Source organism: Trichechus manatus, unplaced genomic scaffold (genome assembly GCF_000243295.1).
Source record: "Trichechus manatus latirostris isolate Lorelei unplaced genomic scaffold, TriManLat1.0 scaffold00085, whole genome shotgun sequence".
Lineage (NCBI taxonomy): Eukaryota > Metazoa > Chordata > Mammalia > Sirenia > Trichechidae > Trichechus > Trichechus manatus.
Window position 1 is genome coordinate 9,105,297 of NW_004444021.1, and position 16,819 is coordinate 9,122,115.

General features: G+C 37.6%; 1 protein-coding gene across 5 annotated transcripts in view; it reads left to right on the forward strand.

The window, feature by feature from the left end:
* The window catches only part of ADAM22 (ADAM metallopeptidase domain 22), a 228,855-nt gene that overhangs the window by 23,375 nt on the left and 188,661 nt on the right, over window positions 1–16,819 (forward strand). For all 5 annotated transcript variants that reach the window (XM_023736074.1, XM_023736073.1, XM_023736069.1 and 2 more), the window contains exon 3: window positions 12,067–12,143. In XM_023736074.1, the coding sequence (XP_023591842.1) occupies window positions 12,067–12,143 (77 nt within the window). The remainder of the gene's footprint in view (window positions 1–12,066; window positions 12,144–16,819) is intronic.

The window sequence follows — 16,819 nt, forward strand, 5'->3', positions numbered from 1 at the left end:
GAGAATAGTTTTAGTTTTGGGCTAACAGAGAGTCTGGGGGCCATGTCTTCTGGGGTCCCTCCAGTCTCAATCAAACCGTTAAGTCTGGTCTTTTTACTAGAATTTGAGTTCTGCACCCTACTTTTCTCCTGCTCCATCAGGGACTCTCTGTTGTGTTCCCTGTCAGGGTGGTCAACAATCACTTTTTTAAAAAACAGTATTTTATTGTGTTTAAGGTGAAAGTTTGCAGCAAATTAGGTTCCCATTTAACAATTTCTGCACAGATTATTCAGTGATACTGGTTACATTTTTCACAATGTATGATCATTCTCATTCATTCTGTTCTGGTTGTACCATTTCCAGTACTCTAGTTTCCCTGCCCCTTTACTTTCTCGTCTTTGCTTATCTTTAGAGTAATTTTTTTGACCATTTGTTTTCATATGGATGATTTTTTCAATAGAACTCATTACTCATGGTGGTAATCTTTATTTTATGAACCAATCTGTTACTTTACTAAAAGGTGACCTCAAGGGATAATTTCAGTTTAAGGTTTAAAGACTATCTCAGGGCCATAGTCTCAGAGAGTCCTCTAGTCTCAACCAGCTCAGTAAGTCTGGACTTTTTAAGAATTTGAGTTCTGGTCCACATTTTTCTCCCATTCTATCAGGAGCCATCTGTTGTGGCCCTGATCAGAATGATTGGTAGTGGTAGCTGGACACCATCTAGTTCTTCTGGTCTCAGGGTAAATGAGACCGTAGTTCATGTAGACTGTTATCCTGTAGACTACTTTCTTCTCTGAGTCTTTGGTTTCCTTCTTTCTCTTTTGTTCTGGTTGAGTAGAGACCAGTAGATGTATCTTAGATTCAACAATCACTTAAAAAATTGTTTTTAATAGATTTGTTTCCTCACATGTGAGAAATGAGTCCCATAACTTACTGAGGTTCCCTAAAGCTTGAAGTTTCATTCTTCTCCCTCTATCCTATAGATAATACGTATTTGTACCAAACTCAGCAACAAATGGTCAGAAGTTTTTAAGGAGGGTCTTTGGAATGCATATGCTGGTAAGGGTTATACTCTATATAACAATGATAGTGTTTACAACTACTGGGAAACTGATAAACCAATAAACTAATTGGTTCAGCTATATGAAAGCAACCTTTATCATGGTTATTCCTCGGAACTGTTTTCCATTTTTGGGTAATTATAATTTGAAAAATAACTTTTGTTCTTATTATTGTCGGATAATAGTTGTCAGATTTGTTTTACATTCATGAGTGATTGCATACATTGTACCAAGCAAGGTGGTAAGCATTGGGGATTCTGAGATAACTTGGTACAGGGTTGGTAGTGGAGGGTAGTGCAGTTGTAAGGCATGGACCTCAAAGAGAGAAGGATAGAGGATTTGTTGTCTGGAAGTGACAAGGGAAAAGCAAAAACAATTCTGAGTCCTGGTTATGACACCGAAATCTATTCAAGCATGCTCAGATTTTTGTTGCTCATGTGGCATAATAATAACTAATATTTACGGAGCTAGACTGTTCTGTGTACTTCACATGTATTCAGTCTTTATAGCAACCCTCACAGGTAGGTACTATTATCCCTAATTGATAAATGAAGGAACTAAGGCACAGAGAGCTTAAACATCTTGTCCAAGGTCGTTTGACTAGGAAAGGATGGAGCTAGGATTTGAACCCAGGAAATTTGGCTGCAGAATTCTGGAGTTTTAACTACTGTTCTCTGCAGGTTTTAATAAGCAACTACACACGGTTTTAAAACTGGCAAAACTCATTTGGGCAGAATGGTTTAGTACTGGATTATGTTGCTGCCTTATACAGTAGTAACATGTCTTCCCACACAGTAAAAATCTGTGGGCAGGGACAGTTATCTTCCTCAGAATGCCCTGTGGTTCTCATGGAGTGCTGTGCACACAGTAGAGGCTCAGGACTTGGTGGTAGCAGAGATGGTAGAGCATGCAGGGAGGGCCAGAGAAGGACAAGGAGGACGACTTCAGTGGCAGTGTGCTGAAGATGCTGAGCTGGGGAACGTTTCAGTCAGGAGGCCTTGCCAGGAGGCGTCTTCCCAGAAACCCAGTAGGGGTTGTTCAGAGCGACTACCTACACACTTCTCTGAAGTGAATAAAGTCACCTAGGGTATCATTCAATAAGTTCAATAAAAAGTGACCTTTGTGTTACTTTCAAAGTATTCATTTGCCTCAGAGCAACAATAAGCAAAAAAAAAAAAAAGCTGTCATAAAATGAGGAGAGAGTGGCTGTACCCAGTCTTTTTCCTTTGTAAAAGAGAAACAGGATGTCTTGTAGGAATCCTTGCTTTGACCCAGCATGTCAGATGCATAGAGACCTCATTTAAATGGCCCTAATTTGCCCCCAGTAGGTGATGACTTTGTAAATAGAGAATTTGGTTTATTCAGTTTTGTATCAAAACACATCAACAGCATAGAGACCTGGGTCATGTATGGAACCTACAAAAAATAATACCATGCCCCCGATATGTATGCAGTTTTGTTAAGGCTGAGAGTCTAAGTAGAGGAAGAAAATGAACGGCTCTAATCTAGCTAGTGGCTCTCATCTAACAAGGCTGATGGCTCCTTGTGATTCTGTTTGTGCATCCTTTCTGTTTATGACATGGTGGGTGTCAAATTCCATCAGTTTTTGACATAAAATTGTTACTGTTAGTGCTGAGTTCATGCCAGTGAAGAAAAGAGTGACAATACTAAGAGCTTTATTTCCTTTTTATGTCCAGACATAAGGTGATAAAACTAATTCTAATACGAAGGTTATAGTACTTTTTTTTTTTTAACTTGTATGAAGATGTATTTCAGAGCTAAGTGGTGGTTTGCATGTGATGCTGACTTTACGTCATTAAACATTGTTACACAGTGGTGCAAGTGTTTTGCAATCAACTGCAAACTCAGAGGTTGGTGGTTCAAACCCACCCAATGGCTCTGTGGAAGACAGGCCTGGAGATGAGCTTCCTTAAAGATTACAGCCAAGAAAACCCTATGGAGCAGTTCTGCTCTGTAACACAGGGGTCACCGTGAGTTGGAGCTGACTCAACAGCAGGTAACAGCAACAACAGCTGGACCTAGGTCTAGAAGACGTATCAGCAGTGATCTATATCCTATCTCCTTCATTAAAACCATAGTTATTCCTTACATTTTGGGCTTTTTCTGAGTTGGACTCATCAGTATACAAATTTTACTTGTTTCAAATATAGTTATTTTCCAGGTTACAGTTGCTTGCAAGCTTTCCTTCTCCCTTCCACCATAACATTACACATGGGCAGACACACACAAGAGTGTTATTGAATGTATAGTGGATAAAGTGGCTTGATTTGTTGTATTTTTCTGCATCTATTAATAACAGTATCTCTTAGGATGTCCCACTTTCAGAAATGATTTAGAGTCAGTATATTTTTAAAAAGCATTTCACTTTTCTAGGGAAAGTGTTGAGTGCTAAGAATGGAATGACAAAATTGATTATCTAATTGCAGGGGTTCATAGTGACTAGCTCCAATAAAAAAGTGTGAGTAAAGTAAAAAGTGTAAGTAAAAGTGATTTCTAGGTCTCTTTCATTACACTTATCCAGCAGAATAAAATTACATTATGTTGCTACCCCTTAGATTTTGTCTTGTAACATATGTGAAAAATTGAAGTCATTTAATTTCCTTACATTCAGATATTTTTGTAGTTAGAATCCCAGAAAAAGATTATAGACTGGATACATGTAATGCAGCACATGTAACAAAAATTTTCTTGTTGGTTATTTGTGTCTTCTCTCAAACATGCAACTTGGATGGATTCTTTCACTCTTTCTGTAATTTAAGGGCAAGGAGTTATCCTTTAGAGCAGCTTGAAAACTCCTGCTGGTAGTATGTGGAAGCCCATCAGTTTAAGGGTTTGAGGGACTGATTTATAACATTCTGAATCTCTGCAGTAAATCCTTGCTATGCTCTAACCTATGAGTGCATTGAAAGATTCCATGCCATGGTTTTAAGACATGATTTTAAGGCCTGCTTTTAAAATTACCTGCTTTAGAACTGAACCTGACTAGTTATTCATTTGCCAGTGTAGTCTCCAAACCGCTTACTCATTTTCTCTCCTCTGCTGTTTCTACCTATCTTTTATTCAGCTTTCAGTAGTTACATTATTCTTTGCAATAAGCTTTTATATACTCTTTTCATATAAACAAAAATATTTTAAAGTGCTTTTCTCACAGTACCCTATAATTATGACTATTTTCAGTTCACATGTGGTGAAAAAAAAAGGTAAAGCATAGAAATTTTAGTAACTCCACCCCAAATAAAATATCTAGCTAATAGTGGGGATGGGAAGAGTGCTGATCTCCTCTCTCCCAGGCCTTTCCTGTATTAAGGCAGAGTATCCATTACCTAAGGCTCATTGATTTGCTGATTTTGTTGCATCCAAATGTTGGGATTCTTTGCGCTCAGATTTAATTACTGTTCAATAGGACTCTATGTCGTATTGTTCTTAGACTACCAAGTACCTTAAAGGTCTGCTTTGACTTTCAGGATTATGCCGGTAAGCATTTTCTTGTTCAGGCCTTAAATTGAGGGCCTAGTAATGGATGGTTAATGGCCAAGATGATAGAGAGACTGATTTGTCAAAAGATAGCTGGAACATAAATAGGTAATGAGGCTGCCTGACTTCCTGAATGGAGATGAGAGAATGGAAGCTGGTGCTAGCAGAAAAGGTGCAGGCTCTCCCTGCCTCCTATGTTTTGGAGCAGGGGTCACTGGAGAGAAGGGCCTTGGAGTCAGGGAATCACAGAATCCAGGGTGCGCAGTGCTGTCAGAACTGGAAATTCAGCAAGGCAAATTCATAGAATGACTTTCAAGAGTTCATCTTACTCAAGGAAAGTCATTTTTTATGGTATGCGTGGCCACACCTAGGGGTTCCTGAGATCTATAAGACATAATCTGTTCCCCCTGGATAAAACATATCCAAAGAAGGGCAATACATTTATTTTACATAAGCTGTAAAATGTTTCACATCAAATAAAGTCAAAGGCCAGAATTGGAATTTGAGTTAGAGAACAAATTCAGTTAGATGGAGCCACAGTGGGTATTCCAATGTTTTGCTCCCTTTTCTTCTTATTAAAAAAAACAGACAGACACAAAAACAGTAGCTACTGTGGAGCCCTGGTGGCAGTGGTTAAGAGCTATGGATGCTAACCAAAAGGTCGGCATTTCAAATCCACCAGCCACTCCTTGGAAACCCTATGGAGCAGTTCTATTCTGTCCAGTAGGGTCACTATAAGTCAGAATTGATGGGACGGCAATGGTTTTTTTTAGTGTGTGAGATAGTGTGCTAGGTGCTTGTAGTGATGTTTTTGGGACCTTACTTGCCCTTATTTATCTGGGGAAGCTATCAAATTGAATTCCTTTTTCCTCCCTTTTAGCTTTCTCTTATTTGGTTAGCTCTTTAGAAAATATTTATGCTTGGGCTCCACCCCAGACCAAATGAATTGAATCTCTGAGGATGGGGCCGTGGCATTGATATTTTTAAAAAAGCTTTCCAAGCAAGTCTAATGTGCAACCAGGATCGAGAACCACTAGTTTAGAAGCTTTTTGGTGCCCGTAGTTCCAGCCTGACCTCCCACATTAGCTGCCTTATATTTTCTGTCTCATTAATGTAGTATTTCTTACAATTTCCTGAATGTGCTGAGCTCTTTCCCATTTTTGTGTCTTTTTTGGTCCTTTTGCCTGAGTGTGTTTTCTTGTATTGTTGGTCTGAGGAGCTCCCATTGGTCCCTCCATAGCTCTGCAGTCAGAAAACTACTGTTGTATCTTGTACACATATCTGTTATTGAACTTATAAATATTTTATAATTATTTGTTTCCTAGCTCCTCTCTTTGACTTTGAGTTCCCTGGATCCAGGAACCATGTCTAACTCATCTTTGTATCCCCAAGTCTGGAATATTTCCTGAGATATGGTCAGCACTCCATAAAGGTTGAATGAACTGCAGTTTAATATTTAATATCACAGTCAGTCTACAAAGTGTGTATTACTATTTTTGCTCTTTTAAAGTCGAGGACATTCAGTTCAGAAACATTAAACATCTTTCTCTAGTTTGCTTCACTAATAAGTAGAAGACTCAGAATTCAAACCCAAGTCTCCCTGTCTCTAAAGGCTGTTTTGTTTTGTTGCGTTTCTTTTTGTCTTTGCTTTGTTTTAAAATGTCCTGCTGCCAGGCACTGTCTAGTTCTTGTTCTAAATACAGAAAGTTGGATTTCAAGAACAGTTTGGTTGAAGTAATGTGTAAATTAGTGCAGTGTGTGATACAACTTATTGAAAACTGTAGGCATGATTGAGTCGACCAGGTTAAAAAGGGAGAGATACTTAACAAAGAGTCATAGATACAAACATATGGCTAGAAAACATTAATATTCTTACATAAATACTGCTAATTTACACATTCGGTAGAACTGTGTGGGTAGAATCCTCTTTTAACAAAAGCCTTTGTCATATAGTTCTGCTTCACAAGATTAGTTCCATGTCCTAGCTAACTGACCACAGGAAAGCTGTCTTGCTAATGTGGCCACAACAAATTCTAGAATGAGGAATCTTAATCTTGGTGAATAGGTATGTATCAAGTTCCTTTAGTTCTTTTGCCAGAAGTTCACATAAGGCAGTGGAGTAATCACAGTAAGGTTATGGTGATTTTTCAGTTGCCTTTTCTGACGTATAGAAGATGGATAGTATCTAAAGCATTTTGTTTTTTATTAGACTCAGGATATTAGACTCCAGGAATTACACTTGTATTTTTTAAAAACTAAATTGAAGTAATCAAATGGCTAAGCAGTGTTTAGGACATGGAGTCGATGAAGATTCTGTTAATATGCAATAAAACCTTCTTTTTATTAGTTTATTGATTCATTATATGATGGACTTAATTAAAAACCCAGCTAGCTTGCCTTTCTCTTTGTGTCAAAGTTCTGATTCTACCATGAATATTATAGTGTTAACTTTGCTTTTTAAAAAATGGTTATCATTAAGGTAATCTTGAAAAGCCTATTAGTATTTGCTCTCTGTGACGTATAGGTGAGCCCTGGTTCATTGGCTCTTGGAGGTGTGAGGAGAAAGGAGAGACTGCCAAGAGGCAGAATGTGTAAGAAGCATGGGGATTATGTTAACTTCACATTTAAATTTCAGCTGTTGCCCATGAATAATAAGTACCCTCAATCTGGGGATTGTGTCAGGTTCTTCTGCTACTAAAATTTTGATTCATTTTTGAAATTTGAAATTAAAATTATCCATATATAATTATATTGATTTATTAAGAGTTCTTACCATCTGGATAGTTATTTTATATTTTTATGTTTTTCTCCCTCAATCTTTTTGTTTCACAGCTTCTGTTAATGGCACCCTTACTGCTTGTCTCAATCCTTAAAACACACACACACACACACACACACACACACTTTATTAAACCTATATAATTTTTTCTTTAAATGATGGATTTCCATGTATACTTTTAAATATAATTCTCAGTTTCTGTGATTGTAATCAAATTGGCCTTAGAATGTGTGCTGTGTGTCAAATGTGGTAATGATACTGACTTATCCAATGAAAACACATCAGAGTTCTAAAGATTGTTTTTCATGGTTTGATTTTCCTTTCATATGCTGGCACTGAAATTGTCCCTGTTATAATAATTACTCATTAGAACCCAGTAGTACCCGCAAGCACCTTTGAGCTGTGCAGCAAAATCAAGGGGTTGAAGCATGATGGAAAAGGCCTGCCAGGAGGCAAGACACCTGCTCTGCCACCAAGTAGTGTGACTTTGGAAATGATATTTTCCCACATTGACCTCATTTTCCTAATTTGTAAAATGAGGGTGTCATATTGTATGAGCTCTAGGCACTCTCTCAATATTATTCTATGGTAATGAAGTGTTTAATAGTTTCTTAAATCATAAATTATTCTTATGTAGTAATTTGAAAGAGTGCATTTTCTGTAAAATTATATTTTTAAAATATCTCTGAGAGCCATTACAGTTTTTTAATTTTCAGCTTAGTATTAGACTTTTATAATACATATTAGCCACTCGCCTGCATACTACTGCTTGCCTCCACCTCCTCCCCCCAAGGTAAAATCCTGATAATATGACAGTTCTCTCTTCTCAAACATTTCCTTTTCCTTTGAACTAAAAAGGCAAGGTCTAAGGTTAATTTTCTGAGCACTGTCCAGGTACACTTTAGTGGTATTGAAAAATAAGCTAGATTGGTAATATAATAGGAATTCAGTGTAATTCTACTTAATTTATTATTTCTCCTAGATAACCTAAAGAGATAAACATGTGTCTTCTCTTTGGCTTAATTTTAAGTTGGACACTTGGGGAAGGCAACTTTCTGAGTGTTAAAAAACCACACAGACTTCAAGGAGATCATGCTAATGTTTATTTTAGTCAATCACCATTGCAACTGCGGTTTGACTGGGAAGTCCTGTTTTTGAAGTTTGATCCTCATGACTTCATGGGTATTAATCCTGCTCCTGTGAGTACCTTGATTTTAGCCAAGTCGTGGAGGAAAGTAGCACTGAACTTTGGGGCAATCAACTCTTTGCTGGAGCTCCATTTCTAAATGCTCGGGGACAGTGCCGTTGACTCTGTATTAGTTTCTTACTGCTGCTGTAACAAATTACCAACTACTAGTGGCTTAAAATGATACAAATTTATTGTCTTATAGTTTTGGAGATCAGAAGACTGACACATGTCTTAGGGAACTAAAATCAAGGAATTGATAGGGATGTGCTCCCTTTTAGAGGCTTTAGGGTAGAATCCAGTCCTTGCCTCTTCTAGTTTCTAGAGGCTACCTCAACGAGATGGATTGAGACAATGGCTGCAACAATGGGCTTAAGCATAACAATAATTGTGAGAGTGGCACAGGACTGGGCAGTGTTTCGTTCCGTTGTACATAAGGTCGCTGTGAGTTGGAACCGACTCAACGGCACCTGACAACAACAACAGAGAGGCTGCCTGCATTCCTTGGCTTGTGGCCTTTTCCTCACATCACTCTAATTCCATTGTCACATCTCCTCTGACTCTGACCCTCCTGCCTCCCTCTTATAAGGACCCATGTGATTACATTGGGCCCGCCCAGATCATCCAAGATAGTCTCCCCATCTCAAGGCCCTTAACTTAATCAAATCTGCAAAGTGCTTTTTGCCAGGTAAGGGGATTAGGACATGGACATTTTTGGAGGTCCTTTCATGTCATTCAGGCCCTCACGGAGATGTCATCTCCTCAGAGAGACTTTCCAGGACCGCCTTAGACCCCCACCTACCCTGGTCACTCTTAACAACATTGCCCTCTTTTACTAAATATGCGAATAATGTGTTTGTTTTATACTTTTAGTTTTTATTTAATTGTTCATCTCCCTCTACCAGAAGATAAGCTCCATTAGAGTAGAGACATCATCAGTCTTCTTCAGCACCCTGTCCTCCAAATCTAAATAGTTCCTACCACTTGGTAGGTTCTCAGGAGATGTTTGTTGAATGAACCCATCTGTATACAGTCTAAGGAAGCCTGCTTTACATTAAAGTCATATTAACATTCTCCTATTCCTATTATTTTCAATAATACAAACATTATTTACTAAACAATAGTTAAACATTATGTCAAAAAATTTTATTTTTAATTTAAATATAGAGGTTTGTCTACAGGACATGGCTAACATAAATAAAATACCAGATGTAAGATAGAGCTGCAGGAAAAATAAGATATAAGAATTAGAATTAATGCAAACAGTAAATGTCTTGTGAAAAAAGAATGATAACATTACCGTCATCCAAGCTGTAATCATATCACCAAGATGAGTAACACATGCTCCCTGCCCTGTTTACCACAAGTTTGCAATAATAATATTTCTAATTCTAAGGAGATTGAGATAAGATCTATAATAGTGGAATAAGTGCCAAGGAAGAACAGAGAGAGGTTCATTTTAAGTAAGACATCAATTCTGGTAAGCAGAGCTTTCCTCAGGCTGTTCCCAAAACACCACTGTTAGCATTTTAGGAAACTCAAAGAGCATTCAGGCAAAAGGAACAACCTTATCCATTGACACAGCATTAAGAAAAATCCTGATGGAAGGACTGTGTTTCTATAAGCAGGTAATTTATAGCTGATTCAGTAAGCCAGGAAATACTGAGTACTTGCTGCTGGTCAGTACTGAGGCCCTGATGTGGTACTAACCTGTAGTGAGGAGGAGTGCAGGAGTTGGGAAGGTTTCATAGAAGAAGAGGAACTTGATCGGAGTCTTGAAGAGCAGGGTCATTTCTGGGAAGCAGTCTTGGAGATCAGTAGGCAAGCGACTGGTTCAATAAAACCAAAAACTCATTGCTGTCAAGTTAATACTGACTCATAGCGACCCTATAGGACAGAGTAGAACTGCCCAATAGGGTTTCCAGGGAGCGGCTGTTGGGAAAAGCACTCAGCAAATGTGATGGACGGAAGTCAAAGAAGTCCCTATGAATATAGTTTGTTGAATTAAAAAGTAGAAGAGAGAATTGTGTGTATAAATGGGGTGTGGATGGGTCCTTGAGGACTTGTGTGCCATCATGCCTGGAGTGTGGGAGATGATTGTGGACAGTCTTGAAATCCAGAGAGAGAAGGTTTGGATTTGATACAGTTGAAAATTTGGGTTTTACATCTGGGGTTTTGGTATGGAGGCAACTTTAGAAAGATCAGAGGAATATGATCTGTCACATATGTGAAAATGGAGAGTAAAATGTGGCTCCAAGAACTATCATAGAAGAAAAAAGAAACCAGAGTTTAGGAGTCTGAGTGTTAATTGGAAAGACTGAGGAGTTAAAGCTGAATGGTTAACTGATGCTTACAGATATCCAGATTGTTTGTCATCCTTGGGGTTTTAGGTTTTATGAGGATTAGAATGTGTTAGCCTCTGAATTACAGCATTCTCTCATTCCTACTTATTTCAAAGATTTTAAAACAAGAGTTATCCTTTCTTTTCAAAAAGCTTTGTTATTGTTAAATAAATTCTTGCCTTTCACCTAATACCATAGCTTATTGTGTGTAAAAATATTAGGGATGATTGAGGTGCCCTTTATGTCCCACAGAATCCTGAGATGTCCCTTCCTGCGATGCACTGGTTCCCAGGGAGCACCATCTGCCTCACATACAACATACATACAGTTGTTGCTTAGACAATTTTTATCCCTAAAATAGTGTTTGCTGTTTTTTTTCCCCTCATTGTAGGAATTAGACATGTTTATTTTAGAAATTTTTAATACTATTGGAACATATAAACAAAAAATTCAAATAGCTTATAGTCCAACAGCTTAGATAGAGCGATTGTTAATATTTAGGGAGTCAAATGAAATAGGTTTTCTTCCTCATTTATTTTCACTTAATGCACATGATTATTCAGTGTGCTGGTGGGTTGGGAGAAGCTTACGCCTGACTCGTGGATTTGGGACTTGCTAGCCTCCACAACTGCTTATGAGTTCTGTGAGACATTACAGTGAATTAGGGAACCCAAAGATAGAAGGGAGAGTACTGAGGGGAGAGGTAGTAGTTGATGTTAGAGATGATGGAGTGGTACAGCGGTTTGGAAAAGTTGGACATTTGGGACATCTTTACCTCCGCCTCATAGGAACCAGCTTTGTACTGATCCTTATAAAAGGAATTATTCTTTTAATTGGTTATTAGTGTTACTGACAACACTGTATTTTTTAGTTTAGAGTTCCTGGGATGGCGTAGTAAATTTTAAAGGGACCAGTTATTTAATACAGAATAAAACGAATGAAATGCCGTCTTCTCAGAAATGAAGTGTTTAACCACTTGCAATAAACCAGAAAGGTAGGGCACTTGTTCTTCTTGATTGGGTGGTAATTTATTTCTGATGGATAAACGCTTGACTTCTAAGTAGGTACAGATTTTACTTTTCTATGTTTTCATTTATTCTCCATATTAAATTTGTTTTCTCATTTATGATTTTGTAAACCTTTTAGAATGATCATATGAAATACTTGCCACCGGACTTTTATAGCTGTATAGTAAATGTCTTTTATCTTTTTCATATCGCAGTTGACTCACATCGACCAAGCAGCCTTCCAGGTTGATGCCTTTGGAACATCATTCATTCTCGATGTCATATTAAATCAGTAAGTTTTTTGGAGCTGCGCTCAATTTTGTCACATACATATTGAATCCACTTTTATCCTGTAAAGTTTTGTTTTCTCACTATATTATGCTACATCTTCATATATCATCAGCTTAGTACTATATTTGAAACTATTATATCTACTAATTACAAGTTATGAAGTCTGGCAAATACAGAAAATGAGTATTCGTTTGAAATTGACTGGCTGTAACAGATTTGTAAAATGGAGAGCAGGAGTTACTCCACTGTTTTGCATAAGAATATATGTGACCTGTGTCCTAAGAATGACAGTAAATAATGAAAATAATACTTTGGGTTTTGAAACATCTTTCTTAAGAACTAAGAAACAGAAAGAAGAGAGTTAACCTTTTTGCTTAATGATTCAGGGGACTGGCTGCATTATGTGTGATTCGAAACAGTGCCTAATATCCATTAGATGCTTTGATTTCGGGGTAGGCTTCTGTGAGGTTTAGGATGCTAGGGTTATTTTGTTAGTACGGTATAATTTTCGAAATAGTCATATGTCTATGTAGAATTTTAGGTTTGGAATCATAGAACTTTAAGTTTGAAATGACCTTTTGTTAATCACTGGATTTACTCTCTTGCTTTCAGGCAAGTGTAGTTTCTAGTAAGTCTTATAGTACATTTAGTTGTCTGTTCCCATTTTGAAAGAGGTTCCTGTTCCACTTCCTATCATGGGCAGAAGGGGAGGGACCAGGGGTCTGCCACATCAGGGTTCCTGAGATGAGCAGGTCCAGCCCCACAGCTTGGCTGGAAGCAGCTATGCAACAGCTCAGGAAGAAAATTTGAGGCCAGAAGGGCAGACAGGTAGACTGAGAGCGAGAACTGGAGCCTAAGTCTTCTGTACTAGGGAATCAGCTAGAAGGAAGATTGAGTTAACAGAAGAAGAGTGTAGGAGGCAGGACTTAGAGCTGTGCTGTCCAATATGGATGCCACTAGCTACATGTGACTATTTAAATTTAAACTAATTAAAATAAAATTAAAAATTCTGTTCTTTAGTTGCATTAGCCCCATTTCTAATGTTCAGTAGCCATATGTGGCTAGTGGCTACCTTATTGGACAAGGCAGAAAGTTCTGTTGGGTAGCGCTGAACTTTCCAACTTTGCAGAAAGTTCTGGTTTAGAGATTTCTTTTGGAGAAGGGGCACATATGAGTGGTTAGATTATTGAGCTAGTAAATCTCTTTAGATTGATTCCATGTTCAATCAATTAATTTAGTAGTTAATTTTACTTGTATCCTAATTTTTATTTTATGGAATTTGTTTACAGTTATGATAATGGTTTTATTGTTTTAATGGTTAAATCATGTATTACTTTAATTTATCTTTTAATTAATTAAGCTGTTTCATAAGTACATTTTATAAGTAATTCTTTGCTACCCCCCCACACAAACATTTTTGTAGTTCACAAAACAATTTAAATAATAGAAAAACATTGTATCAGATAGAAATTGGCTATTTGGGTGATTCAGCTGTGGGAGTTGTTTGTACTTTGATCATGTATATTTTAAAAATGTAACAAAGTGTATACTGAACTCATTCAAGTAAACTTTATTTTTTGTTTTTAAAATTAATGGCCTAGAACATATATAATTAATTTTTCATACCATACCACATTTTAAAATCTAATTTCATAGGATATCAGTAAAATTGTATTAATATCGTCTGTATCTCATATTCCTGCTTGATGTAAGTACCTTAAATTTACATGTTTAAATGACTCATTTAAGTTTTCAGCAGCTTCCATGTTATCTTACAGTTTTTAAAAACTCATCATAAAGGATTGCATGAGCCTTAGAAAATTAATGAAATAGTAGGAAAAATCTCACAAATTCCACTTCTTTGAGGCCGATTACCCTGTTTTTCATTGAAACCTTCTCTATCCTCACTCCCTCATCCACCCTACTATCTGTTCGCCTCCTTTGCTTTATTTTTTAGATAACATTCATCACTATTAGATATATAGGTTGACTTATATGAAAGCGCCATTTTTACAGGTCGGAAAGTTCAACTATCAGCAATTTCATATGGTCACCTAATCCTAGCTGTCTTAATTATGTATTTATTGTCTTTTTCCTTCCACTAGAATGTAAACTCCCTGAGGGCAGAGATTTTCTTTCCTTCTCTGCTGTATCGTTAGCATAGAATAGATGCTAAATTCCAGGCTGAGAGTTCATATTGAGTCAGAAACCAGAGGCTGGAATTAGCCAGGAGATAGGAGATGACCAGGTGAGGCTGTCAGTTGGGGAATATCAAAGCAGCAAAAAAGAAAACGAGGATGAACATTTGGGACTAGCTTCTGAAAGCTGAGATACTTATGTAGTCCTGATTTGGAAAGCCAGTTTCCTGGTTTTCTATTTTAGTAACTCTTCACCATTTCTCCTTTAAGTCATTGTTCCAGTTGGGTAGCTCCCACACTTACAGAGGGTATAGTAATAGCATAAATGGAGGTTGCCTGGGCTGAGAAATATGCAAAGTGCTTACTTTCCACCTAGGATTTATTAAACATAGATGGCAGGTAGCTGTTTTTCTTTATACTGTAACAGCCACGATGCTTTGATAGAGTTTCTTATTTTTATGCAGAATGTTTAGCGGTTTCAGTTTGTGTATTGTTTTGTGGTTCTTTTGGTTAAGGAGAGGAAGGTGAAAATTGAATATGCTTCTTAAAAGTTTTTTTTTCTTATGAAGCAATTTTAGGGCTGTGCTACAGGTAGAGGTGTTTTTTTTAAAACTGGAGGCAAATTAAAAAAAAAAAATTGTCAGTGAGTGGATTCTGAGTCAGTGACCCTATAGGACAGTGTAGAACTGCTCATAGGATTTCCAAGGAGTGACTGGTGGATTCAAACTACTGACCTTTTGGTTAGCAGCCGAACACTTAACCACCATCCCACCAGGGCTCTAGGAGGCAAAGTGAATAAGCATATTTATGTGTTGCTGGAATCTAGTCTTTAAATGGATCCAGTAATACATATTTTTGGATCAGACTGGAAGGAAAAGTGTCACTACATAATATTCGTTATGAATGGTCAGTAAACAAGGTTATCTAGACTCAGATTAAACAACAAGAGTTTAAACTGTATTTAACTTCTACAGGAGGCAGATAAAGAATATGGAAAGGTTAAAAATGAAAAGCACAGCCAGTTCTTGTTTTGTCAAAATTCTGAAGAAAAGCATGGGAAGCAATTTGCAGCTCCCATGTGGGGTCACACAGTTGTGAAATTTCACTCTTCAGGACAGATATATTAATAAAACCAAACATATGGCCTGGCCTTGTCTAACTAGTCCTGAGGCCACGTTGGACCTTTCCAGAGGTCAGCAACTAGTAATATACTTTATTGTGAAACATTCCTAACAAAGAAAAAGACTCAGTACATACATCTAACTATATTATCTGAGCAGTTCAGGCCAACTCTTTTCCTGGAAATCTCTTTCCTGTTCTTCAAGAAGTGAATGACTAAACTGCCCAAAAAATGGAACAGCACTGGAAAAAGTTCCTTCCAGTACTCCTTGATCCTTTTACTACAGGTGCCCGACAAAAGCAGTCCACACACAGAAGCAGACACTCCAGATGAACTGTGGTTGGTTGTTTTAGCATTTGAGTGTGAAACATAGAGAGGAAGAACACATCTTTTAACTTGTTTTTTGGAAGGGATTCTGCTGACCAGCCCTCAGATCTTACATGATCTGACTCCTAATTTTTAACTATCTTTTACAGATTCTCTGTTACCGTCTTATTCCAAAAACAACGAAATAGGTTTTCTCTATTACCCTCATAGGGCACAGCCCTGGTGACACAGTGGTTAAGAGCTCAGCTGCCAGCAAAAAGGTCAAGCAGTTTGAGTCCACGAGCCACTCGTTGGAAACCCCATGTGGGCAGTTCTACTCTGTCCCATAGGGTCACTATGAGTCAGACTCGACTTGTTGCAACAAGTTTTTTTATGATCGTCATAGCCTCCTCTTTTGGGAGTAGGGAGGAAAATGTCGACAAATGGGGTTGCCCATGCAGGATGGAGGTGGTGTGGAGACAGGGGGAGGTGGAGAAGCAGGAGCAAGGTTGGACAAGGAACATCTAAATTCTGCTCAAATGGGCAAGTCCAGGCTTATTTTCTCTTTTGCTCACCTTTCATTGTGACTCTTGGATTTGCAGAGAAAGCAGAAAATACAATGGATAAAAGATAGGGTGTGAGTTCAGTTGGAATTAGAAGTTAGCTCTGGAAGAGTCTCATTTACTGAACCATGCTCTATTTACAGGGTGGTTGATGATAAAAATAAGTGATGTGCTAAGATTATAATTAAGTGATGATGTTATGTGATGATAATAACAATAGATTTCACAGTTATTGATAAATCTAACTAAATATCTTGCTGTTCAGCTAAATTCATTATGGTAAATATTTGTTCATTTGTACATGTAATACAAAATTATATATAGAAGACAGACCTGTGTTGGATATGAAATACTTTGGAGTCCTTATCATTATAAAATTTATATATACAAAGTTAATTTTTTAAAGCACTGAGTAGTGCTAAGAGCTCTTCTAGACCCCGAGGACTAGGCCTTTAGTGAGCCTTTAGTCAGACAGACAATAAATACTGGACACTTCGACAAATAATTTCGAAGTGACAAGTGCCGTTAATGGTGAGTGAGCGAGGGCCTG